Source organism: Hemitrygon akajei, chromosome 2 (assembly GCF_048418815.1).
Source record: "Hemitrygon akajei chromosome 2, sHemAka1.3, whole genome shotgun sequence".
In the NCBI taxonomy this organism is placed as follows: Eukaryota; Metazoa; Chordata; class Chondrichthyes; order Myliobatiformes; family Dasyatidae; genus Hemitrygon; species Hemitrygon akajei.
The window spans coordinates 171320360-171347995 of NC_133125.1; the positions used below are offsets into that span (position 1 = coordinate 171320360).

Genomic DNA, 27636 nt, shown 5'->3' on the forward strand with positions numbered 1-27636 from the left:
GGTTTCCTCCGGGTGCTCCAGTGCCCTCCCATACCGGTTAGCAGGTTAATTAATTAGCTAACCTCCAAATAAACAAATACACAGACAGACAAATGGTTATTGTAAACTGTCCTGTGATTATGCTCGGGTTAAATCGGTGGATTGCTGGGTGGTGTGGTTCCTTGGGCCAGAAGAGCCGGTTTCACACTGTCTCTCGAAATAAATAAAAATAAAACAACAGTACTTCCTTCATTAACGAGAAAGCTTCTTCCACCTTCCCCAAAACGTACTGGTGTGATTCGACACTGCCATCGTAGAGGGCATCCTCACATCAGCCGCTACTGTCTGGTCTGTGCGGTGTCTGCTCACGATGTCAGAAAACTACAGCGCACTCTCCGGTCAGCAGCAAAGGTCACCGGCTGCCGTCCAGCATCACTGCAGGCCAAAGAAGCAGGCACGCTCCTCACCCTGCCAACTGCCTTTTCCTAAAGCTCCCTTCCAGAAAACAAAACCACGCTATCTCAAACGTTTCTTCTTGCAGGCAGCCATTCCAGCTAGTCTCCTCCCCACCTCGCTCTATACATTGTTACTGCACTGGAAACCCTTTAAGCCACTCTTCATAAAGTCATTTACATTGTCAATACACACTGGTACTTACGTGGATGCACATTTTATTCCATATCCGTACTTTAACCTCTGCTTATTTTTAAAAATAATTCTTTATCATTGCTGCCTGTTGCTTTTTGTTGCAAGTTGCCTGACCACCCCTCAGCAATTCCTAATACATGTAAACGTAGCAGGAGTACAAAGCCGATCTTTGATCGGTGAGAGGCCATGATCAAATGGCTCTCTCTGATGCAGGGTAAGTGCTGCCCACGGCTCCATTGGGAAGTTCACTCACACTGTGCCCACAGCTCACTCAGGCGACAGCAGGGACCACAGTCTAAGCTCTGAAGACTGCAACCACTTCCACAGCACTGCCGGCAGAGCCCATCAGCATTCTGTGCTCTGGGAGGGGTGACAGATGAACGGTGGGGGGGGGGTTCATTCATCAGCATTCACAGGGTGAATGCATGCAGGCTCCCCCCAGCCCCAGGTTGGGTGAGACAAGAACTAGAGGCATAGGCTTAGGGTGAAAGGATTAGAGATAAAAGCACTCGGGCTCTGTAGAGTTGGGAGCAGAGAGGTTTCAGGTCCAAGAGCCTTCAGTGTCCTATTGCGTGTGGTTGCCTGTTGAGCTGGTGCTGAGGCTGCAGAAGGAACCACACTTGAATAAACTGCGTTAACCCATGCTGGTGTGGCATACTCACTTCTCTGAAGCCAAGATCATCTTAGACAGCATGGGGTCCACCGGGAGTTCTGCCATCCGCCGGCCCAGCTGGAAGAACAGGCAAAGCAGGACAATGTTAGTGAGCAGGAACACACCCTGGGATTGGGAATGACAACCAGGGACAGGGCGGCGGCGGGGGGGGGGGGGGGGGGCGGAATGGCGAGAGGGAGACGTGTGCAAGGAGGTATTGGAGGGATTGTTTGTACCCACCACCTTCTGACTCAAGGAACAAGGGTTCTGCTGAGTGCCAAATGATTAAGCGCTTGCTGTACGACCGATTGAAGGGGTTGCATTTGTTCAAAGTAAATTTATTATCAAACCACATACATGTCACCATAACCCACCCTGAGATTCATTTTCTTGTGAGCATTCACAGTAAATACAAAGAAACACCGTGAACTCAATGAAAAAATACAGAGGGACAAATAAACTGTGCAAATATTTAAAAAATACATAAATATAGAGAACATGAGATGAGTCCTTAAAAATGAGACCATGGGTTGTAGGAACAGTTTAGTGATGGGGTGAATGAAGTTATTCCCTCTGGTTCAAGAGCCTGATGGTAGAGGGGTAATAACTGTTCCTCAACCCGGTGGTGTGAGTCCTGAGGCTCCTGTACCTCCTACCTGATGGCAGCAACGAGAAGAGGTCATAGCCTGACTGGTGAGGATCCCTGATGACGGATGCTGCTGTCCTCCAACAGCTCTCTGTGTAGATGTGCTCGGTGCTGGGGAGGGCTTTATCCATGATGGACCAGGCTATATCCACTGACTTTTGCAGGCCTTTCCATTCAAGGGCATTGGTGTCTTCATACCAGGCTGTGATGCAACCTGTCAATATACTCTCCATCTATAGTAGGTTGTCAACATTATAGATGACAAGCTGGATCTTCGCAAGCCTCCAAATAAAAAACGTAAGTACTTTCTTTGGAATGACACTTGTGTGCTGGACCCAGGGCAGGCCCTCTGAAATGACAATTTAAAGTTGCTGATCCTCCAATGAAGACTGGCCCATGGACCTCCGGTTTCCTCGTCCTGTCGTCAGTAACAGCTCTTCGGTCTTGCTGACGCTGAGTGAGAGGCTTTTGTTGTGGCATCACTCAGCCAGACTTTCATTCTCCCTCCTGTATGCTGATTCTTCACCACCTTTAATTCAGCCAATGACTGTGGTGTCATCGGCAAACTTAAATATGACATTGGAGCTGTGCTTAGCCTCACAGACACAAGTGTAAAGTGAATGGAGCAGGGGACTAAGCACACAGTCTTGTGGTGTACCTGTGCTGATAGAGATCGTGAAGGAGATGCTGTTCAAATCAAATAAAGTCTAATTATTATTCATCCATTCATGGATACAACCAATGAATCAAAGTTCCTCTGGGACCAAGGTGCAAAACGTACACAGCACATACAAAATAGCGAGCAAAAAAACCAGCAGAGTCATGCTAAAGAAATATACAGTACATATAGTCCAAGACCTTGAACAACAAATTGCTCGCAGCAAATCAGCCCATTGTTCCACTGATCAAACACTAGAGGGCAGCACCAATGGGAAAGGCCAGACCCCAACTAAACACAGACTCCACACTACACCGTCTCCGGCGTCTCCTCATCTGGACTGCGGCACCAGGCAAGCCCACGGCCTGAACACGGACGCCACGCTACACCGTCTCCGGCGTCTCCTCACCTGGACTGCGGCACCAGGCAAGCCCACAGCCTGAACACGGACGCCACGCTACACCGTCTCCGGCGTCTCCGCACCTGGACTGCGGCACCAGGCAAGCCCACAGCCTGAACACGGACGCCACGCTACACCGTCTCCGGCGTCTCCTCACCTGGACTGCGGCACCAGGCAAGCCCACAGCCTGAACACGGACGCCACGCTACACCGTCTCCGGCGTCTCCTCATCTGGACTGCGGCACCAGGCAAGCCCACAGCTTGAGGTCTAGTCCTCACTACATCTGAGGTTACACAGCTCCCACGCCGCCTGTCTCAGCACCAAACAAGAAAAACAGGACAGAAGGCCATGGAAGAATGGGAAGGGGAGGAGCTCCAGAGGAAGGTGATGGGCAGGTATGGAGAAGAGATGAGAGAAGGAAATGGGAATGCTGGGGGGGGGGGGGGGGCAATATCGGATGTCAGAGAAATCAATGTATATGTACTTTGCTTGGTTGACAGACCTGAACACCACTGACCTGGCCCACAGCAGATTCCAGGTCTCGTGGTTCATCCAGGACCACTGCTTGGGGAAGTCTAAATGATTTTCTGGGGACACAGTCATCCACGTCTGACTTTAAAAAATCCATGACAACTGTGGTGATTTGTTCAGATCATTTGGTGAATCTGGGAACACGGTCCAGTCCACCGATTTGAAGCAGTCCTATAACCGTTTCTCTTGCTCCTGCAATCACCTCCTCACTGTCCCTACCTCTGCTGCCTTGTTCTTGTTGTCAGTGCTTGTATGCAGGTAGGAAGAGGAGGGCAGCCAGATTTCCCGAATTATGGTCTGGGGATCAAATGGTTGGCATTCCTTATGGTAGTATAGCGGTGGTCGAGTGTGTTGGGACCCCTGGTGCTGCAGGTGATATGCTGATGATAACTGGACAGAAATTTCTTTACGCGAGCCTGACTGAAGACCCCGAGAACGATTGGAAAGGCGTCAGGGCAGGCTGTTTCTTGTTTGCTCATCACTGCACTCAATACCTCAAGTGCTTGCTTAACACCAGCCTCTGGCGATACGCCAACCGCAGTCAGAATCACCGAGGAGAACTCTCTCAGTAAGTAGAATGGTCGGCACTTAATCAATAGATGTTCCAGATTAGGGGAATAAGAGTGTGGCACGACTGTTACGTCAGACACCACGAAGAGTTATCACAAAACACAGACCCCACCTTTTGCCCTGTTTGGATCAGCAGTCCAGTCCATCCAGTGAACTGAGAAACCCTCAAGTCTTTACTGACATATCCAGCATGTCTGAGGCAGCCACGTCTCCGTGAAATACAGACGGCAGCAATCTCTCATTTCCCCCCGACACAGCGATCTTGCCCTTTGGTCCTCAGTCTTGTTCTCCAGAGACCGTACAACTTGCTAACAAGATGCAGGGTAGATGGAGCTTCACACCCTGCTGTTTGTCTAGCTTGCAGCATCTCCTCCAGGCACGGTGATGTCCCTTAGTCCGTTCAAACCGCACCAGCTGAGGTCGCCGAGTCCTTCAGGATTTTGTAAAATCGCTGGTTTAAAAGAACGTTACTTAAAGGGAAAATACAGGCTGCAGATTGCAGCGATAGCAGTTTAAAAGAGGTATATGTAGAAGGTTTCTGTGTAACCCACAAAACGTCATCCAGTGACACCCGTACATTTTAATGTGGACCTTGTGCTTCCATGGGTCAGTTACGAAGTAAAGCCTCCCCCTCTATACACACAATGCCAGGGCAGGGACAGCACGGGTCAGATACAAAGTACAGCGGAGCTCCCCACGTGGCCTCTTCTACATCAGACTCGGCGACCGCTCAACGTGAGCAAATGGGATTAAGCTAGATGGGTATCTTGATCGGCGTGGGCCAGTTGGGCCAAAGGGCCCGATTCCAAGCTGTGTCACTCTATGGTCGTCTAACCCAACTTTGTTCTGGGAGACACAAGAGACTGTACACACCAGAATCTGGAGCAGCAACAACCTGCAGAGGAACCCTGCAGTGTCATGATGCAATGTTTCGACTCGAAACGTTGACAACTCCTCTCTCCCCACAGATGCTGCTGGACCAGCTGAGTTCCTCCAGCAGGCCGTTTGTTGCTGCACCCACACGTTTGAGTGTTAACTTCCCCCCAAGGTGGCCTGGCAAAGCACAGAGGGGCAGGGAGGGCAGGTCTGGACTAAAAGCACAGAGCATGCAGCCGGTTGCAGAGGGGCAGGGAGGGCAGGTCCGGACTGAAAGGTGCATGTGGATAAGCAAGCAAAATCGGGCAAGGGCAGTCGGTGGCGGGGGGGAGTTTGCAGGGAGGGAGGTTCAATTTAGGAAGAGCATCACGTAATGCTGTGATTGAGCTGTGCAGACCCCCCACCCACTGAGCGCATCTTACCTTGGTGAGCTCTCCGAGGTGATTGAGCGCTCCCAGGGCGTACAGCTGCTCCAGGGCGAGCACCAGCGTCTCGTGAGGGGGTGGGTCCATGAAATCAAAGTGGATCAGGTCGTTGATTCCTTACAGGGAGAGAGTGGAGAGAGTTAAAACCGGAGCTGGTCGGGAGAACGGCCTGGAATGAAGAGAACCACATCCCTCTGTCCCAAATGGAATTCCAGCCAGACCAGGTTAGACAGAGGTTAAAGATGAGCTTTATTTGTCACGTATACATCAAATGTGTCGTTTGCTTCAATGACTGATGACTTGCTGGGGGCAGCCTGCAAGGGTTTCCATGCATTCAGCACCAACACAACACCCACAACCTACTCACCTGAACCCGTACGCCAGATCATCCAGAGGAAACCCACGCAGACACGGAGAGTACATACAAGCATTGGTGGCATTGTAATAGGTGACACTACTATTACGCTCCCATGTATCCACGAGTATTTAGAGACATGCGTCCTGCCTCTGTCGTGGTCTAGACACTAGGGAAACCTGGCAGCCAATGAGCGGCTGCAGCTTTTCCACATCACAGGGCCCATTATTCTCCCTCTCCACCGGTACCCACTGCACTGTTCCCTAAGTTGCGCGGGTGCGTGGTCGCGCAGTAACTGAAATGCTCCCGTGCACGTTGCCTTTGTTGCTGCGCACCTGGAATTGGACGCAGCCAGAAACATGAAAGGTTTTACTGTTTGAACTATATTTCGCTACACATTTCAATTAGTAAATAAAATCAACAGCATGTGATTTTTCAGTTTTCCTTCTAAATGTTCATAGTATGCATATTACGGAAAAAAGGCATTTAAAGTGCCACACTCTTTACGGGCCGTGTAAAAATTTCCCAGTAAGAGCAATGGTTGGATGCGTCTGTGCAGCTATTAAAACTAGACAGGACGTTGACCCTCTGCCGTCTCCAAGCCTTTGGTGGGGGGGGGGGGGGGGGGGGGTTAGTTAGTGAATTGCACCCCCAAACTCTGAATTGGAGGTGGTTGGTCAACATTTGCACCAGAGGCTTGAGACAGGCAGTTCTGTACCTCACCAATAGTCTCTCTCAGTAGAGCAGTTATCACAACTGCTCCATCGAGAGACTGGTGGTCCAGTACAAGAAGATTGCATCTGCTCCTGCAACAGGTTAGGTAGCAAAGCAAATACTCCCTGCATCATTTTGACAGAGAGCAGGAATGTTCTTTCCACAGTCCTGCGTCACTACCTGTTCCTATGTCAACATACAACACACAGGCCACGATGTTGTGCCAGCCTTTTAACCTAGTTTAGGATCAAACTAACCTTTCCCTCCTAGATAGCCCACCATTCTTCTTTCAAAGGAATCTATTGACAAATTAAATTCATTCAGAATGCTGCTGCTAACTAAAACCAGGATGAGGGAACATACCACTCCCGTACTAGCTCTCCGCATTGGCTTCCTGTACCTTTCAGAGTTGATATTAAAGTTCTCTTATTTGTTTTTACAGCTCCAAATGATCTGGGACTGGAGAATGTCACAGAATCACTTTTATTTTATAATCCTGCTCGAGCTCTCAGTTCTTTTTCCGCCGGTCCCTTAAATTTAGACAATCTCCCTCAGAAGGTAATTGGGAGGTCAGCTTTTTTTGAACTGAACTCCTAAAACTGTGGAATTCAATACTTAAAACTGTAAGGGTGCAGACTCAGTTGTCACTTTTAAACAACAACTCAAAGCCTGTTTACCTAAGCTTGCTTTAAAATGACATCGTCTTTTATTCTCATTTTTATTTGTTACTTATTTTCCTGTTTGCACTTTATCACATTGTAAAGCGTTTTGAGCTACGTCGACTGTAATGCAAAGTTGTTATTGATATCCATGTGCCTATCTAAGTCTCTAAAATGACCCTAACGTATCTGCCTTCACCACCACCCCTGGCAGTGCGTTACACACACTCATCTCCCACTGTGTTACAAAAGAACCTCCGACATCCATCCTATACGTTTCTCCAATCACCTTAAAGTTACGCCCCCTTGTATTAGCCATTGTTACCATGGGGAAAAGGAGCTGGCTGTACACTCTATCAATGTATTATATCACCTTACACACCTTGATCAAGTTATCTCTGAACTTCCTTCACTCCAAAAGAGAAAATCTCTAGGCGTGCTCTCTAGTCCAGGCAGGATTCTGGTAAATCTTCTCACCACAAGATCACTGTGCAAATATTCGGCCATTATCATTGTGGCTTGCGCAATTCTGTAGGTAACATTCTGGGCAGACACTCCCTTCTAACCTCACTTTAATTAATGACAGTAGAGAATTGACTGAGAATTAGTTCTGCACTCGAAGCTCTGAAATTCTCTCACCTCCACCTCTGTGTTACCATTGCTCAAACGCTGCCCGTGACCGGGACATTGCCAGCTGTGATTTGATAATAAGCCCGTGAAAGCCAAAGGTGAAGTTGGATGTCAAAGGAAAGGTGGCAGAGTGGCACAGCGGGTGGGGGTGCTGCCTCACGGCGGGTGGGGGTGCTGTCTCACGGGGGGTGGGGGACTGTCGCATGGTGGGTGGGGGTGCTGCCTCACGGCGGGTGAGGACTGCCACACGGCGGGTGGGGGTGCTGCCTCACGGCGGGTGGGGGGACTGCCTCACGGTGGGTGGGGGCGCTGCCTCACGGCGGGTGGGGGTGCTGCCTCACGGCGGGTGAGGACTGCCACACGGCGGGTGGGGGCGCTGCCTCACGGCGGGTGGGGACTGTCGCATGGCGGGTGGGGGTGCTGCCTCACGGCGGGTGTTTGAACCCACCTCCAGCGCACCCTGTGTGTGGAGATGCGCATTCTCCCTGTGGCTGTGTGCATTTCCCCTGGTGTTCCAATTTCCTCCCACATCCCAAATTTGGTGGGTTAACCAGCCGTTGTAAATTGCCCCGGGTGTGTGGGTGAGCCGGAGTATCTCAGTGGAGTTGATGGGAATATGGGAAGAATAACAAACATGGAATTAGCTGATGGAGAACAGGTCAGCACCAAGTTGATGGGCTGATGAGCTCATTTCCACACTGAATCTCCCCATGACAAGGTCGAGCTGGTGTGGGGCATGTTCCTGCTCTTACCCCTTCTCCTTGCCTCATTATTACCTCCCCTTCTAACAGAGTGACTGGCCAGACTCTGGAGTGTGTTGTGGCATAGGGGGACCTAGGAGTACAAGTTTGCTGAGAGCAATAGGCTGGTGAAGAAATTTCTGGCGCATCATCAGTCAGGACACCGAGTTGAGATGTTATACAAGCCTTTGGTGAGAGGCTCACTTTTATAGGAAAAGACATCATTCAACTGGAAAGAGTGCAGAGAAGTTTACGAGGATGTTGCCAGGACTCGAGGGCCTGAACATAGTGAGATGTTGCATAGGCTAATCCTCCATTTAATGACAATGGGGAGACTATATTGTCGCAGATGACCACCCCGGGTCAGCACGTACAATGGCGTTGCAGGAGGGTCAGTGACTCACACCAGCCAAATCTATCAAGTGAGGCAACATTGCATTTGAAAATGGGAAATGAACTTCCAACCCCAACCCGCTCAAAGCATGGGACTGAATTTCCAGGCACTTGTATTTTAAAATCTTCTCAACTGTGCAGACTCACTCTGAATCAGCTTAGATAATAGCCAACAAGCTAAAGAGGAAACGCAAGAAAATTATCTGCCAAGTTTTAACTGGAATTTGCGCCGGCTTCTCCAATTGTACTTAAATCTAATCTGAGGTGTACAAAGTCACGGGGGCAGAGATAGGGAGAACCGTTTTCCTCAGGGTGAAAGATTTAAAAGTAACTTCTTCGCAGAGTGTGGTGAGTATATATGGAACTAACTGCCAGAGGAAGTGGTTGAGGCAGATATGTTAACAACATTTAAATAAAATTTGGAAAAGTACAGAGAAGGGAGGAGCTTAGAGGGATGTGGGACAAATGCAGGCAAACGGACAGGGTGCAAGGAAAATTAGTGGGGTGAGTGGGATTGCCCACTTGGGTCGGCATTGATGAGATGGGCCAAAGGGCCAGGTTCTGTGCTCCACTGTCTATGGCCATCGCCTAATCCAGTTCTGTAGGCACGGCAGAGAACCTCCCAGCTTAAAACCCAATGTCGCTCCTGCCGTAAACACGAGCCCTCCCCTTACCCAGACTCTTCAGCAGCAGCACCACGTTGCCCAGGTTCGTCCGCTGTATCTCCGGGACGGATGTCTCCTCCATCTCATGCTTGAAGGCCCAGGCCGTGTACAGTCGGAAGCACTTGCCGGCTGCCACGCGGCCCGCCCTGCCTGCCCTCTGATTGGCTGAAGCCTGGAGGTAAAACGCAGCATAGAACATGTAACGGTACAGTACAGGAACAAATCCTTCACCCCACAATTAATGAAATGCCAAACTCATCCCTCCTGCCTACACAATGTCTTCATTCTCTGCACTTTCACGTGCTGTCTGAGGGCCTCTGAAACACGTTGGTGGGAGGGGAAAGTTAAATCCAACATCAGTGCTCACAGCACCTAAAGATGTGCTATCGCAGAACATGCAATAATTCGACATGGGAATAGGCCCTTTGGCCCATGATGACTGTACTGAACACGATTCTGAATTTGGTCTGCACGATCCATATCCATTCATTCTGTATGTCTACCTGAAAGGCTCCTGGACACCTCCATCATATCTGCTTCCACCACTCCGCCGGCTGTCTATTCTGGGCACCTACCGTGCTAAATAAAAGAAAATTACCCTGCCTTTTTCATTTCAACTTACCCCTTCACCTTGAAGGTATGTGCTCTCGGGTTACAAACTTTTGACCTGGGGAAAGGTGCTGGCTGCCTGCTCTGTCTTTGCCTCTCATAGTTTTATTCAGCTCTATTAGGTCTCTCCACAGGCAGAAGGAGAAAAGCTTCTGTACTGGGATTAGCATCTGCGTGTCGAATCTGTATGTGCCTGTGTGTCCACCCGTGTGTGTTTGTGTCTGCCGAGTTTGCTCCTTCTCCCTATGACCACATGGGTCCCCCCCCCCAAGTGCCCTGGTTTCCTCCCATGTGTGGGTCAGTGGGTTAACAAGCTGCTGTCAATTGCCTCCAGTGTGGGTGGGTGGTGAAACCCGGGGGGAGTCAATGGATCTGAGAATAAAATGGCATTAGTTTAAAATGAGAACTTGATGGTTAGCAGGGAGTCTGTGGGCTGAAGGGCTTACTTCATGCTACACTGGATCAGAATTAGGCCATTTGGCCCATCAACATATATGGCAAAAAGCCCTGTACTGGAGGTGCAAGGCACCACATTAATGCAGGCCCTTTTGGTAAGTGTATACGCAGGTTTGTGATGTGCTTCCTCCCAGTCTCTATAACCACCTGTGGCCAAGGTGATCACAGCACTTACTCTGGAGCAGGGAGTGACGATCAGGGACTCCATCCCCGTCCTGGCATTGTAGCTCTTCTGCTTGCAGAAGCCGGGGTCTATCACGTAGATGATCCCGTCAATCGTCAGGGAGGTCTCTGCGATATTGGTGGCCACGACGACCTGCGGGGAGAGTGCAAATAAAAGTGTGCTGGTAGACGGAGAGACAAGTTGCTCTCAGTCACACAGCGGCGGCTGAAAGTGAAACACTTATGGACGAAAGCTTTATCGAGTGGAGCTGCTGCCTCCCAGTGTCAGGGACATGGGTTCGATCCCAACCTCCGGCCCTGTGGAGTTTACACGTTCTCCCTGTGACAATCTGGGATCGATATCCTCCCCACCCCACTAGGTGCTCCGGTTCCCTCCAACATCCCAAAGATGTGCTGGACTGCTGTGTAGGGGTGAGCGGATGGGAATGTGGGGAGAATAGAATGGGGAAGTCCTGATGAAGGGCCTTGGCCTCAAATGTCAACCATTTACACTCCTCCATAGATGCTGCCTGACCTGCTGAGTTCCTCCAGTATTTTGTGTGTGTGGCTCAGAATAAGAGAGAATTACTTTTAGTGCAAAGAGGTGGCTGATGTTCAGTGTGGGTAGAAGGTCCTGTTTCTCTACGTGGGGCATCAGAGGGGACCCCGTTCTTATATACCACCCTCTCCCTGCAAGGCGAACACTCCTGACCAGAGCACGTGGAAAGGGTGGGAGGGTCAGCAGTTCCCAGCAGGACAAACCAGTGGATTCTGATCAGCGAACGGGACTGCACTTCCACACTTGGATCGGCAAGTCTCAGTGCAGGAGTTGGGCTGACACAGGGTGGCACGGTTGTGTTTGGGGTAGCACAGCAGCCCAGTGGTTACTGTAACCTATCACTGTAGGCTAGGGGTTTGATTCCCAGCGCTGTCTGCCCGTGACCCTGTGGGTTTCCCACTTTCTAAAGATGTATGTTCAGGGTTAGTGAGTTGTGGGCGTGCTGTGTTCACGCTGGAAGCATGACACCTGGGATTTGACTTAATGCAAACTACGCATTTCGCTGTACGTTTTGACACACGAGGCAAATGAAGCTAATCTTGACTTACCTGACCCTAGTATCACAGGAGAAGTCCACTGCTGCACCTCTTCACTCACCTGCTCTCTCATCATTCATTTTATAGGAAGTATAAGGCCCAATAGCAAACTCAACCCCCTCCGATCAGTCCTGTAGTGTTCGAGGCTCAGTAGAGCTCTGAGTCAGAACTTTGGAAGGGGTGCATGGTTCAAACCCCACTCCACTCACTCAGCAGAGATCTATCCCTCTTCCTCTCTCTGAGTCAGAAAGTGGGGGGGGGGTTCAAACCCCACCTCACACACACAGAACTCTCTCTCTGGGTCAGAAAGTGGTGGGATCAAACCCCACTCACTCACTCAGCAGATCTCTCTCTCCCTGTCAGAATATGGGGGGTTTAAACGTCTCTTCACACACACACAGCAGAGGCCTGTCTGTCTGTCTGTCTCTCTCTCCCCCTCTCCGCCAGAAAATGGGAGGGGTTTCAAACCCCTCTCCACACACGGCTGGCACACAGAGCAAAGGAGACACAAGGCACTGCAGAGGCTGGAATCTGGTGCAACACACAACCTGCTGGAGGAACCGAGAGGGTCGAACAGCATCTGTGGGGTGGGAGACTGGGGAGGAATTATCAGCGTTTTGAGTTGAGAGCCTGCATTGGGAGGGAGGGGACCACTGTGCACAGTGTGCATCGAGGAATACGCTAACGTGCAAAGTCAAGGGTGAGTTCAGGAATAGAGGCATTAAAGTGGACCAGGTGGGTGACACCAGAAGGTGGTAATCAAATAAAAAAGACGTTTACATAGGACCCATCACCACCTTCGGAGTGAGAAGGGATCAATGAGAAGCCAGTTAACGAATGCTTAAAATCTGTAGAAACAGGAGTGACCACCTGATCCTGTTCTGTCAGCATGGCAGCTTCGCAGTTAGCGCCAACAGCCCATCACTGTCTGTGAGGAGTTTGCAAGTGCTCCACCCGACCGCACGGGTCAGTAGGTTAACTGGTCAGATGGGTGTAATTGGGCCGCTTGGCCGGAAGGGCCTGTTACCGTCTAATGAAAATAAAACCCCACGATCAGGGAGAGGAGGAGAACGATGAAACAAGTGGGACTCTGGAAAAAGGAGCTGAGCAGACAGGAGTGTGATTTACAACACGGATCAGCAGCATCACTGACCGACTGCTCCGATCCCATGATATGGATTACTGACAGAGAAAATATTTACTGAGGTACCTCAAGAGTAATATCAGGATCAAAATGCTGGAAACCTGACACGAAAACCTAAAAAAAACTGGGAAAACTCAGCAGGTCAGTCAGCGTCTACAGAGGGAGAAACAGTATCCCATGTGAGGAGAGAAATAGATGGCCAACACGCGATCTTAACTTGGAAACATTGGCTGTCCATTTCCCTCCAGACTTGCTGAGTTCCTCTGACAGTTGCAGAGCCAGACACTTCCAGTCTCATGCCTACGCACAGTCACGTCGCTCCACGCTCGGGCGCAGGGAGGCTTCACCCCGGAAGGTGCCGCTCTCCAAACGCCGAGCAAAGAGGCCTCTCACCTTCCTGGCACCGGGTGGGGTGGGCTCGAAGATCTTTGCCTGAAGGTCGGAGGGCAGGTTGGCGTAAATGGGCAGCACCAGCAGCTCGGCGATCTTGGAGCCCAGCCGGCGGGCAGCGTTCCTGTAGCATCTCGCACGTGGTCTCGATCTCCTCCTGTACGGGCAGGGAAGCAAGAACCCGTCAGCAATGGCTCCAGCTGCACCTTTAGGGAGGGAGGGCAAGGGGGGGAGGCAAAGGTGGGGAGGGAGAGGAAAGATGTTGAGGATCTCCCTCCTGCCCATACTTATGTCCACAGGACCCACCTACCTGCCCGGTGAGGAACACCAGGATGTCTCCCGGAGGCTGGGTGACGTGGATCTGGAGGACGGAAACCACACAGGCTTCCAGGTAGTCCGCTTCTGGGGCCTGTGGGGAGCAAGGGGGAGGGCATTAGTTAGGGTGTGGGGGGGGGGGGGCAATCGGTTGTTCGAGCATCCTTGTATGTAGTTTTTTAAAATTGATTCTATTGTGTTTCTTTGTACCTACTGTGAAGGCCTGCAACAATATGAATCTGTGATAATAAATTTAGTTTGAACAATAGGGATACAAAGTCTGCAGTTTGTTTACTCTCTTGGTGGCTGTGCACATGAGAGCCTTCTGGTCAGAATTGCCCCCACCCTTCCTCAGCCTCCCTCCCACACCCTCTCTCGCTGCCCCAGCACCTTGGTGTAGTAAATGTCGACGGGGAACCGGCGCCCGGGGATCCGGAAGATGGGGGCATTGTCGAAGAAGGTGGAGAACTTCTCGGTGTCGAGCGTGGCGCTGGCGATCAACACTTTGAGGTCCTGGCGGAAGCGGGCGATGTCCTTGATGAGGCCAAAGAGGATGTCGGTGTGGAGCGTGCGCTCGTGGGCTTCGTCGATGATCACCACACTGGAAGGGCACAAAGGAAGCGTTAAATCAACATCTCAGAGGGCCTATCCTCCAAGAGGACCACGAGGGGGCATAGTTTAAGGTGCCTGGAAGTAGGTACAGAGTGGATGTCAGAGGTAAGTTTTCCCATAGAGAGTGGTGGGTGCGTGGAATGCACTGCCAGCGATGGTGGTGGAGTCGGACACAATAGGGTCTTTTAAGGGACTCTCAGGTAGGTACATGGAGCTTAGAAAAATAGAGGGCTATGCTAGGGAATTTCTAAGCAGTCTCTAGAGTAGGTTACATGGTCAACACAGCATTGTGGGCCAAAGGGCCTGTAGTGTGCTGTAGATTTCTACGTTCTAACCTTGTCATAGGGTTCGGAGGCTTCTGTGCATAAATGACCCAGACAGTTATGTTGGCTGGAGTCGGGGCTTATGCCTTGACTCTTGGTAGGGTCACCCATGCCAAACAGGTCAAAGGGTAGAGGCCAGACTAAGAGTGGTCCACCGGTTCGGGGGTTCAGCTCAGGGCCGACAACCCTGACCGGTCAAAGAAATTGTTACAGAAACAGCACCAAGTAACTGAGAGGCCCTACCGTCAGCCCAACTCCCTGATGCAATCGCAAAGGCGGCTCGGCAGCAGCTAAACTTCACTGAGGAGATCTGGTTTGTCACCAAACACTCGAGCCAGTTTCCACAGAAATACCATGGCGAGCATTGTGACTGGCTGCCTCTCCCGTCTGGTACGGAAATTCCAACGCTCAGGTTGGGAGAAAGCTGCAGAGTTGTAAAGTCCATCGTGGGCACTAGCCTCTGAAACATCAAGGACATCTTCACAAGCACCCATCGTTACAGACTCTCACCGCCCAGGACATGGTCCACGAACACCAGCTCACTGTTCTGCATTCTTTTTGCACCTTTCGTTAAATTCATTTCCTATGATAACGATATTTTTTATTACCACCACGCTGTGAGCTTCATGCAAACGAGGAATTTCTCTGTACCAATCTAATCTGTCTCGGATGCCGACGAACTCCAGCGACTCCCCTACACCAGCGTCTGCCACTCCGTCTGCCGACGAACTCCAGCGACTCCCCTACACCTACATCGGCCACTCCGTCTGCCGATCGGGAGGAAGCTGGAGCACCTGGGGGACAGGAAAGCCTCGGTGCAGGAAGAAGGTACAAACTCCACACGCTGACAGTGCCAGAGGCCGGGGTCAAACTCGGGTCTCTCTGTGCTGCCTCACAGTATCCACACGTGGCAGGGCGGTAGGGGAACCAGCGATATCCAGGAAATTCAGCAACACGTCAACCTGGTGCAGCTGACAGACCCGCTACTGCACCGCTCGAGAGCTCGGTTCGACCCCGATGGCTGGCACTCTGTCTATCTGCACTTGTGTGTGTGTTTGTGTCCGTGCAGTTTACACATTCTCCCTGGGCTGTGAAGGATTCCCACCAGGCTGTTCCGGTCACCTCCCAGTTCACAGACGTGCTAACTGGCCATTCTTAGTTGTCAAACACATCTTTCCCTCTCCCTCACTCCCTACGTGACTCCCTTGTCCATTTGTCCCTCTGCACTGACTCCTCCTTGGTACTTATCCTTGCAAGTGGAACAAGTGCTTCACCGCCCTGACACCTCCTCCCTCACTACTATTCAGGGTCCCAAAGAGACCCTTCAGGTGAGGCAACACTTCGCCTGTGAGTCTATCGGGGTCATCTATTGTATCCGGTGCTCTCAGTGTGACCTCTTGTATATCGGTGAGACCCGACGTAGACTGGGAGACCGCTTTGCCGAGCGTCTACGCTCCATCTGCCAGAACAAGCTGGATCTCCCAGTGGCCATTCAGCTTCCCATTCCCATTCCCGTATGTCTATCCATGGCCTCCTCCACTGTCAGGATAAGGCCACACTTTGGTTGAAGGAACAAAACTTTGTATTCCGTTTGCATAGCCTCCAACCTGATGGCATGAACATCAATTTCTCAAACTTCTAGCAATGGCTCACCCCCCCTTCACCATTTTCCACCCCCTTGTCCCTCTCTCATGTTATCTCCTTGCCTGCCCATCACCTTCCTCTGGTGCTCCTCCACCCCCCCCTTCCCTTTCTCCCATGGCCTTCTGTCACTTTCACCAATCAACTTCCTAGCTTTTTACTTCATCCTTCCCCACCAAGTTTCACTTATCGTCTGGCATTTCTCTCTCATCTCCCCTCACCTTGCAAAAGGGTTTTGGCCTGCAGAGTTCCTCCAGCATTTTGTGTGTGTTGCTTGGATTTCCAGCATCTGCAAATGTTCTCTTGTTTATGAGTGTAAGTGTGTGCTCAGGATGGAAGGGCCCGTTTCTGCTCTGTAACTAACACACTACCTGGCACAGAGAGCGTACACCTACTACAGAGGGTGACACAGTACACATAGTGAGGACAGAAGGACACACATTACTAATTGCACCACCTACAAGGATGCAGGGGTGTGTCTAGCAGTGAGGGTCACAGCCGACTGCTCCCGTACCTGTACCCTGCCAGGTCCGGCTCTGTCAGGAATTCCCGCAGCAACATCCCGTCAGTCATGTACTTCAGCACCGTGCGCTCCGACGTGCAGTCCTCAAAGCGGATGCTGTATCCCACCTGCGGAGTTACACAGCAAGTCAAGCCTGCTTCTCACACTCTCATTCAGGGGGCTCAGCAGTAAGCCCTGACACAGCAACATCAGGCACGTCGACAACAGTTCCCTCTGTTACTTCTCCACTCACACCTTTCCCTCTCTCTCTCCCTGTCACTTCCCCACTCACACCTTTCCCTCTCTCACTCTCCCTGTCACTTCCCCACTCACACCTTTCCCTCTCTCACTCTCCCTGTCACTTCCCCACTCACACCTTTCTTTCGCCCTCCAGCATTTCCCCATTCACACTTTTCCCTCTGTCACCTTCCTATTCACACCTCTCTCTCTCTTTCACTTCCCCACTCACACCTTTCCATCTCTCTGTCACTTTCCCACTCATGCTTTCCTCCTCTCTCTCTCACACCTTCCCACTCACACCATTCCCTGTCTGCATCGCTCTGCCGCTTTGTTGTTATTTCAAGTGAGAAACAGAAGCTGGCTGCTCGATCTCATTCAGTCTATTCAATCAACATTGGTTATCTTTATCCTAGACTCAACTGCCCACTTTAGGCGAAGCGGCTTGGGCGTGAATCCAGAGAGCTTTGTACGGGGTGTTGGAGCTTTGTACGGACGCTGGAGTTTTGTACGGACGCTGGAGCTTTGTACGGACGCTGGAGCTTTGTACGGGCGCTGGAGCTTTGTACGGACGCTGGAGCTTTGTACGGGGCGCTGGAGCTTTGTACGGGCGCTGGAGCTTTGTACGGGGCGCTGGAGCTTTGTACGGGACGCTGGAGCTTTGTACGGGGCGCTGGAGCTTTGTACGGACGCTGGAGCTTTGTACGGACGCTGGAGCTTTGTACGGACGCTGGAGCTTTGTACGGACGCTGGAGCTTTGTACGGGGCGCTGGAGCTTTGTACGGACGCTGGAGCTTTGTACGGGGCGCTGGAGCTTTGTACAGACGCTGGAGCTTTGTACGGGCGCTGGAGGTTTGTACGGGTGCTGGAGGTTTGTACGGGGTGCTGGAGGTTTGTACAGACGCTGGAGCTTTGTACGGACGCTGGAGCTTTGTACGGACGCTGGAGCTTTGTACGGACGCTGGAGGTTTGTACAGGGCGCTGGAGGTTTGTATTGACGCTGGAGGTTTGTATAAACGCTGGAAGTTTGTACAGGACGCTGGAAAGCTTTTGTGAGCTCTCCACAAGAAGTCGCCATGTATTGCCAGCGGAATCTTGGTGAGGATGCGCTGAAGTTTATACATCACTGAGGGTTCAGTCAGAATATTGCGTCATTTTTGGTCACCCTGCAATAGGAGGATGTCCTTCAGCTGAAAGAGATTGATGAGAATGCTATCAAGAGTCAAGGGAATGAGAAATGGTGAGAGATTGGGCAGACAGGGACATTTTCACTGAAGTGTTAAAGGGGTGATCTTATCGAGGTGAATAAACTCATGAGGAACAGAGATAGTACAGAGGCACACAGGCTTTTTCACAGCTTTGGGGAAATCAAGGACTAGAAGGCACAGATTTGGGGTGAGAGTGGAGAGATTTAATAGGAACCTGAAGGGCAATGTTTGTACACAGAGATGGGCCATGTATGAAATGAACTGCCAGAGGAAGTGGTTGAGGCAGGTAAAAGACACTTGGATAGGATAGGTTTCGAGTATATGGCAAATGAGAGTGGTTTAGATGGGAACCTTGCTTGCCGTGGACCAGCTGGGTTGAAGGGCCGGTTTCTGTGCTGTATCACTCTGTGACTCTGTCTCTGGCTACTCGAACATTGCCGACCTCAGCACTGAGCAATTGCCCTCGGTAAGTGTGCGGCCATTCCTGTGTTGAGTTTCACACTTTGACCACCCCTGCTTCCCCTCTTAACCTTCATTCTTAGCCACCTCCTGCCTCCATGGACTGAACAATATAGTTCAGATCACCACCCCTTAACCGCAGTTACAGAGACACAGGTAGCTGCTGGAATCTGGACTAACAGACAATCTGCTGGACAAACTCAGCCAGATGACCAACGTCTGTGGAAGGTGGGGGCGGGGTGTGACACAGAATATAGACAGTACAAAACAGTACAGGTCCTTCAGCCCATAATGCTGTGCCAGCCCTTTAACCTTCTCTAACCCTTCCCTTCAGCAGAGCCCTCCATTTGCCTATCTAAAACTTTATTAAATGTCCGTAATGTATCTGCCTGTTGCGCCAGTCCTGGCAGTGTGTTCCATGTTCCCACCACACTGTGTACAAAAAAACACTACCTCTGATACTTCCCCCCATCGCCTTAAAATTATACCCCCTCATGTTAGCCATTTCCACCCTGGAAAAATGCCTCATCATTTTACATACCTATTGTCAATGTTTTGGTTCAAAGTCCTGCATCAGGACGTGACAGATGCTGCTCAACCTGTTGAGGTCCTCCAGCAGTTTGTTTGACCACCCGTCACTGTTTCCGAATGACACCCACAGTGCCAGTCGCTACTCCCGCTTGCTGCCCATCACTACAAACCCCTTCTTGTCATTCTCACGCAGCCTTTCCCACCACTACACCCACTGTTATCCTCGTTCCCTCCCCTCATTCCTGTCCTCAGGCATTTCCTCTACCTGCGATTATTCCCCCCCCCCCACTCCGTCCCGTCAGCTCAGTTTATCTGCCAACCCCCCAGCCTTTGGTTCTGTACCCTCCCGACCCGAGCATCCTGCCTGCCTGCCACTATCCTGCAGCCTCTCTCCACTCCCCCGGCGATGCGACGGCCTGGCTCCATTCCCCCGGCTCACCTCGTTCCCCAGCTTGGCCCCGATTTCGTGCGCTACCCTGGCAGCGACGCTCATGGCTGCCACGCGCCGGGGCTGGGTGCAGCCGATCTTCTTCCCGCCGGACGTGTAGCCCTGTGGAGAGAGTGCGAGAGTTCAGGGACCCAAGCGCAGACCTACCTAAGGCAGCAGAGAAACCCACTCAGAGCTGCTCCACGGAACGGACCCACGGGCCTGTAACCTCCCTCCATTAGTTATCCAAAAAACAGGACAGGCAGACGGAGTATTTACGACCTGACATCCTGAGAGAAAATAATGGATCAGGAATCTCAACAAACACGGATAATTTAGGAACCAAATGGCTAAAATAATTGCAAGATTATTTTGACCTGCAATTAGAATAATCCTTTTTAACAATATAATCTGAATAAAATGAAACAGACCCTCATACGGACAATGATTGGAATTAAGACCGTGTAACGGCATCCACTGTTCTTTTAAAATACTTTTTATAAGATATTGGATGAATTAATGTAAGGCCAAAGTTGTAGCTTAATCATAATTTGTACCCATGTATTTTTCACAGTATGTGGTGGTTCCCCCCTGCTTACTGGCAGAAAGCAGTATAGAAGTTACATTAACAGTTTATCACCTTTCTAATTTTTCATTGACTAAGCAGTAGCATATTACCCCGTAATGTAATTGTGCAACCATTGATTGGTTTATTCTTATCTAAGGAAGTTCTGTTATCTGGATTATAAAGGTGATGGATTTTTTAGAGGCACCACCTTTTCTTTTCATTGAATCTACTGAATCTTTGCTTTGCTTCTAAGTTCTTCACTTAGTTTCAAATGTCTATACCTTTGTTTACACTTTAAAATAAACAGCGTTAAGAATTGAAACTCCTTGCCATTCCTGACCCCCTGAGGATCAGAAAAATAACAGCAGTGTGAAGGCAGTGAAGATTTAACCAATGTTGAGGAGGGATGTGAAAAATGTATAAATGCTGCCTTACAAGATGAGCAGCAGCAGTGACTGCGAAGAACAACCACTGAAGAAGACACTGGTGAGTCAGAGACACCGAGAAGAACTTGCCAAGATGTAGCACACACAAAATGCTGGGGGAACTCGGGTCAGCCAGCACCCATGGAGGTAAATAAACAGTCGAGGTTCCAGGCCAAGGTGCACGAGTCGACTGTTTATTCCAATCTATAAGTGCCGAGTTCCTCCAGCACTTTCTGCACGTTGCCCAAGAATTCCAGCATCTGCAGAATCTCGAGTCAGCAGGATGTAACCCTGGCTAGGTTTGTCAAGTTCGGGTAACATCTGAACACAAGTTATGTGTTTTGGAAGTTGGGAAAGTAAACTAAAGATCGGTGTTGTGAAACTATTGTGGATTGGATAGTGGACTACTTGACAGATAGACCTCAGTATGTGCGGTTGGGAGACTGTAGGTCTGACACGGTGGTCAGCAGCACAGGGGCACCGCAGGGAACCGTACTCTCTCCGGTCCTGTTCACCCTGTACACATCAGACTTCCAATATAACTCGGAGTCCTGCCATGTGCAGAAGTTCGCTGATGACACGGCCATAGTGGGGTGTGTCAGGAATGGACAGGAGGAGGAGTATAGGAAACTGATACAGGACTTTGAGATATGGTGCAACTCAAACTACCTGCGTCTCAATATCACCAAGACCAAGGAGATGGTGGTGGACTTTAGGAGATCTAGGCCTCATATGGAGCCAGTGATCATTAATGGAGAATGTGTGGAGCAGGTTAAGACCTACAAGTATCTGGGAGTACAGTTAGACGAGAAGCTAGACTGGACTGCCAACACAGATGCCTTGTGCAGGAAGGCACAGAGTCGACTGTACTTCCTAAGAAGGTTGGCGTCATTCAATGTCTGTAGTGAGATGCTGAAGATGTTCTATAGGTCAGTTGTGGAGAGCGCCCTCTTCTTTGTGGTGGCGTGTTGGGGAGGAAGCATTAAGAAGAGGGACGCCTCACGTCTTAATAAGCTGGTAAGGAAGGCGGGCTCTGTCGTGGGCAAAGTACTGGAGAGTTTAACATCGGTAGCTGAGCGAAGGGCGCTGAGTAGGCTACGGTCAATTATGGATAACTCTGAACATCCTCTACATAGCACCATCCAGAGACAGAGAAGCAGTTTCAGCGACAGGTTACTATCGATGCAATGCTCCTCAGACAGGATGAAGAGGTCAATACTCCCCAATGCCATTAGGCTTTACAATTCTACCGCCAGGACTTAAGAACTTTTTAAAAGCTATTATTAATGCTTTTTGAGATAGTGATTTAGATGCATATCATATTTTTTACTGAGTTAAGTATTGTATGTAATTAGTTTTGCTACAACAAGTGTATGGGACATTGGAAAAAAGTTGAATTTCCCCATGGGGATGAATAAAGTATCTATCTATCTATCTATAGAGTGCAGTGATTGTTTGAAACTAGGTGTTGAATCTTTGAGTTGCTTGAATCAGTCATAGTTAACAAAGAAGTACAGTTGTCTGGGTGAGTCATTGTCTGGTGTGCTTTCATCGTGTGCTATATTTAATTGGCCAAACTTATTCCGCACCAGTGACCACTTGGCAGTGAAACTTTCAGGTGACATCAAAACCACAAACACAACATTAGGCTCCAAGTAACCTGACAGCACGAGCGCCTCCTCGTGCAGACAGGCACTCACCTCCTCGTACAGGTACTGAGGGATCTGGGTCGTCTTGCCGGAGCCCGTCTCCCCTTCGATGATGAGGACCTGGTGCTCAGCCACAGCTGCCAGCAGGTCCTCTCGGTAGGGGAAGACTGGCAGGCTCCTCCTCACCTCCTGCAGCGACGCCATTTGCCTCTGTGCCTCCGACATCTCATTTGCCTCGTCCTGGGGAGGTGGTGAGGGGATGGGGGGATAGCAGAAGAAAAGCCAGTGAGGCACACACAGATCTGATGACAAACGGCCTTCACCACTCCCAACACCTGAGATTACCCTTGATCCGTGGACTCTGTCCACACTTCCCACTGCCTCAAGAAAGCAGCCAACACAGTGAACCCCTCCCTTTCCCTTCTCCCCCTCCCGTCAAGCAGAAGATACAAATGCCCGATCACCAGGCTCAAGGACAGCTTCTACCATGCTGTAATCAGACTCCGAAATGGACCTCTGAGAAGCTAAAGATGAACTCTTGATCCTCCATCTACCTCGTCGTTGCCCTTCCAGCTTATTTATCTTCACCTTCCCTGGAACTGGACAATGATTTATGTACGGAATGATTTGTCTGGATGACATGCTTTTCACTGTATCATGATACACGTGACAATAACAGCCAATTAGCCAATTACAATAATAGCCAATCTCACAGACAGGACAGTGACATTCCTCATTCTCCACTGACCAATCCTCACAGACGGGACAGTGGCATTCCTCATTCTCCACTGTCCAATCCTCACAGACAGGACAGTGGCATTCCTCATTCTCCACTGTCCAATCCTCTCAGACGGGACAGTGGCATTCCTCATTCTCCACTGTCCAATCCTCTCAGACAGGACAGTGGCATTCCTCATTCTCCACTGTCCAATCCTCACAGACGGGACAGTGGCATTCCTCATTCTCCACTGTCCAATCCTCACATACAGGACAGTGGCATTCCTCATTCTCCACTGTCCAATCTTCACAGACGGGACAGTGGCATTCCTCATTCTCCACTGTCCAATCCTCACAGACGTGACAGTGGCATTCCTCATTCTCCACTGTCCAATCCTCACAGACGGGACAGTGGCATTCCTCATTCTCCACTGTCCAATCCTCTCAGACGGGACAGTGGCATTCCTCATCCTCCACTGTCCAATCCTCTCAGACGGGACAGTGGCATTCCTCATTCTCCACTGTCCAATCCTCACAGACGGGACAGTGGCATTCCTCATTCTCCACTGTCCAATCCTCACAGACGGGACAGTGGCATTCCTCATTCTCCACTGACCAATCCTCACAGACGGGACAGTGGCATTCCTCATTCTCCACTGACCAATCCTCACAGACGGGACAGTGGCATTCCTCATTCTCCACTGTCCAATCTTCACAGACGGGACAGTGGCATTCCTCATTCTCCACTGTCCAATCCTCACAGACGTGACAGTGGCATTCCTCATTCTCCACTGTCCAATCCTCACAGACGGGACAGTGGCATTCCTCATTCTCCACTGACCAATCCTCACAGACGGGACAGTGGCATTCCTCATTCTCCACTGACCAATCCTCACAGACGGGACAGTGGCATTCCTCATTCTCCACTGACCATTCCTCACAGACGGGACAGTGGCATTCCTCATTCTCCACTGACCAATCCTCTCAGACAGGACAGTGGCATTCCTCATTCTCCACTGTCCAATCCTCACAGACGGGACAGTGGCATTCCTCATTCTCCACTGACCAATCCTCACAGACGGGACAGTGGCATTCCTCATTCTCCACTATCCAATCCTCTCAGACAGGACAGTGGCATTCCTCATTCTCCACTGTCCAATCCTCACAGACGGGACAGTGGCATTCCTCATTCTCCACTGACCAATCCTCACAGACGGGACAGTGGCATTCCTCATTCTCCACTGACCAATCCTCACAGACGGGACAGTGGCATTCCTCATTCTCCACTGTCCAATCTTCACAGACGGGACAGTGGCATTCCTCATTCTCCACTGTCCAATCCTCACAGACGTGACAGTGGCATTCCTCATTCTCCACTGTCCAATCCTCACAGACGGGACAGTGGCATTCCTCATTCTCCACTGTCCAATCCTATCAGACGGGACAGTGGCATTCCTCATTCTCCACTGTCCAATCCTCTCAGACGGGACAGTGGTATTCCTCATTCTCCACTGTCCAATCCTCACAGACAGGACAGTGGCATTCCTCATTCTCCACTGTCCAATCCTCACAGACGGGACAGTGGCATTCCTCATTCTCCACTGACCAATCCTCACAGACGGGACAGTGGCATTCCTCGTTCTCCACTGTCCAATCTTCACAGACGGGACAGTGGCATTCCTCATTCTCCACTGACCAATCTTCACAGACGGGACAGTGGCATTCCTCATTCTCCACTGTCCAATCTTCACAGACGGGACAGTGGCATTCCTCATTCTCCACTGACCAATCCTCTCAGACAGGACAGTGGCATTCCTCATTCTCCACTGACCAATCCTCACAGACAGGACAGTGGCATTCCTCATTCTCCACTGTCCAATCCTCACAGACAGGACAGTGGCATTCCTCATTCTCCACTGTCCAATCCTCACAGACGGGACAGTGGCATTCCTCATTCTCCACTGTCCAATCCTCTCAGACAGGACAGTGGCATTCCTCATTCTCCACTGTCCAATCCTCTCAGACAGGACAGTGGCATTCCTCATTCTCCACTATCCAATCCTCTCAGACAGGACAGTGGCATTCCTCATTCTCCACTGACCAATCCTCACAGACGGGACAGTGGCATTCCTCATTCTCCACTGTCCAATCTTCACAGACGGGACAGTGGCATTCCTCATTCTCCACTGTCCAATCCTCACAGACGTGACAGTGGCATTCCTCATTCTCCACTGTCCAATCCTCACAGACGGGACAGTGGCATTCCTCATTCTCCACTGTCCAATCCTCACAGACGTGACAGTGGCATTCCTCATTCTCCACTGTCCAATCCTCACAGACAGGACAGTGGCATCCTCATTCTCCACTGTCCAATCCTCACAGACGGGACAGTGGCATTCCTCATTCTCCACTGACCAATCCTCACAGACGGGACAGTGGCATTCCTCGTTCTCCACTGTCCAATCCTCACAGACGGGACAGTGGCATTCCTCATTCTCCACTGTCCAATCCTCTCAGACGGGACAGTGGCATTCCTCATTCTCCGCTGTCCAATCCTCACAGACGGGACAGTGGCATTCCTCATTCTCCACTGTCCAATCCTCACAGACAGGACAGTGGCATTCCTCATTCTCCACTCACCAATCCTCACAGACGGGATAATGGCATTCCTCATTCACCACTGACCAATCCTCTCAGACGGGACAGTGGCATTCCTCATTCTCCACTGTCCAATCCTCACAGACGGGACAGTGGCATTCCTCATTCTCCACTGTCCAATCTTCACAGACGGGACAGTGGCATTCCTCATTCTCCACTGTCCAATCTTCACAAACGGGACAGTGGCATTCCTCATTCTCCACTGACCAATCCTCACAGACGGGACAGTGGCATTCCTCATTCTCCACTGTCCAATCCTCACAGACGGGACAGTGGCATTCCTCATTCTCCACTGACCAATCCTCTCAGACAGGACAGTGGCATTCCTCATTCTCCACTGACCAATCCTCACAGACGGGACAGTGGCATTCCTCGTTCTCCACTGTCCAATCCTCACAGACGTGACAGTGGCATTCCTCATTCTCCACTGTCCAATCCTCTCAGACGGGACAGTGGCATTCCTCATTCTCCACTGTCCAATCCTCACAGACGGGACAGTGGCATTCCTCATTCTCCACTCACCAATCCTCACAGACGGGATAATGGCATTCCTCATTCACCACTGACCAATCCTCTCAGACGGGACAGTGGCATTCCTCATTCTCCACTGTCCAATCCTCACAGACAGGACAGTGGCATTCCTCATTCTCCACTCACCAATCCTCACAGACGGGATAATGGCATTCCTCATTCACCACTGACCAATCCTCTCAGACGGGACAGTGGCATTCCTCATTCTCCACTGTCCAATCCTCACAGACGGGACAGTGGCATTCCTCATTCTCCACTGTCCAATCTTCACAGACGGGACAGTGGCATTCCTCATTCTCCACTGTCCAATCTTCACAAACGGGACAGTGGCATTCCTCATTCTCCACTGACCAATCCTCACAGACGGGACAGTGGCATTCCTCATTCTCCACTGTCCAATCCTCACAGACGGGACAGTGGCATTCCTCATTCTCCACTGACCAATCCTCTCAGACAGGACAGTGGCATTCCTCATTCTCCACTGACCAATCCTCACAGACAGGACAGTGGCATTCCTCATTCTCCACTGTCCAATCCTCACAGACAGGACAGTGGCATTCCTCATTCTCCACTGTCCAATCCTCACAGACGGGACAGTGGCATTCCTCATTCTCCACTGTCCAATCCTCTCAGACAGGACAGTGGCATTCCTCATTCTCCACTATCCAATCCTCTCAGACAGGACAGTGGCATTCCTCATTCTCCACTATCCAATCCTCTCAGACAGGACAGTGGCATTCCTCATTCTCCACTCACCAATCCTCACAGACGGGATAATGGCATTCCTCATTCACCACTGACCAATCCTCTCAGACGGGACAGTGGCATTCCTCATTCTCCACTGTCCAATCCTCACAGACGGGACAGTGGCATTCCTCATTCTCCACTGTCCAATCTTCACAGACGGGACAGTGGCATTCCTCATTCTCCACTGTCCAATCTTCACAGACGGGACAGTGGCATTCCTCATTCTCCACTGACCAATCTTCACAGACGGGACAGTGGCATTCCTCATTCTCCACTGTCCAATCTTCACAGACGGGACAGTGGCATTCCTCATTCTCCACTGACCAATCCTCTCAGACAGGACAGTGGCATTCCTCATTCTCCACTGACCAATCCTCACAGACGGGACAGTGGCATTCCTCATTCTCCACTGTCCAATCCTCTCAGACAGGACAGTGGCATTCCTCATTCTCCACTATCCAATCCTCTCAGACAGGACAGTGGCATTCCTCATTCTCCACTATCCAATCCTCTCAGACAGGACAGTGGCATTCCTCATTCTCCACTGACCAATCCTCACAGACGGGACAGTGGCATTCCTCATTCTCCACTGTCCAATCTTCACAGACGGGACAGTGGCATTCCTCATTCTCCACTGTCCAATCCTCACAGACGTGACAGTGGCATTCCTCATTCTCCACTGTCCAAT

At 50.7% G+C, this 27636-nt stretch overlaps 1 protein-coding gene across 1 annotated transcript in view; it reads right to left on the reverse strand.

The window, feature by feature from the left end:
* The window catches only part of dhx16 (DEAH (Asp-Glu-Ala-His) box polypeptide 16), a 54687-nt gene that overhangs the window by 5621 nt on the left and 21430 nt on the right, over window positions 1-27636 (reverse strand). The window contains 11 exon segments of the mRNA XM_073032532.1: window positions 1290-1357; window positions 5384-5502; window positions 9552-9714; window positions 10783-10923; window positions 13402-13512; window positions 13514-13555; window positions 13709-13807; window positions 14104-14314; window positions 16804-16919; window positions 19666-19776; window positions 22347-22535. Of these exon segments, the coding sequence (XP_072888633.1) occupies window positions 1290-1357; window positions 5384-5502; window positions 9552-9714; window positions 10783-10923; window positions 13402-13512; window positions 13514-13555; window positions 13709-13807; window positions 14104-14314; window positions 16804-16919; window positions 19666-19776; window positions 22347-22535 (1370 nt within the window).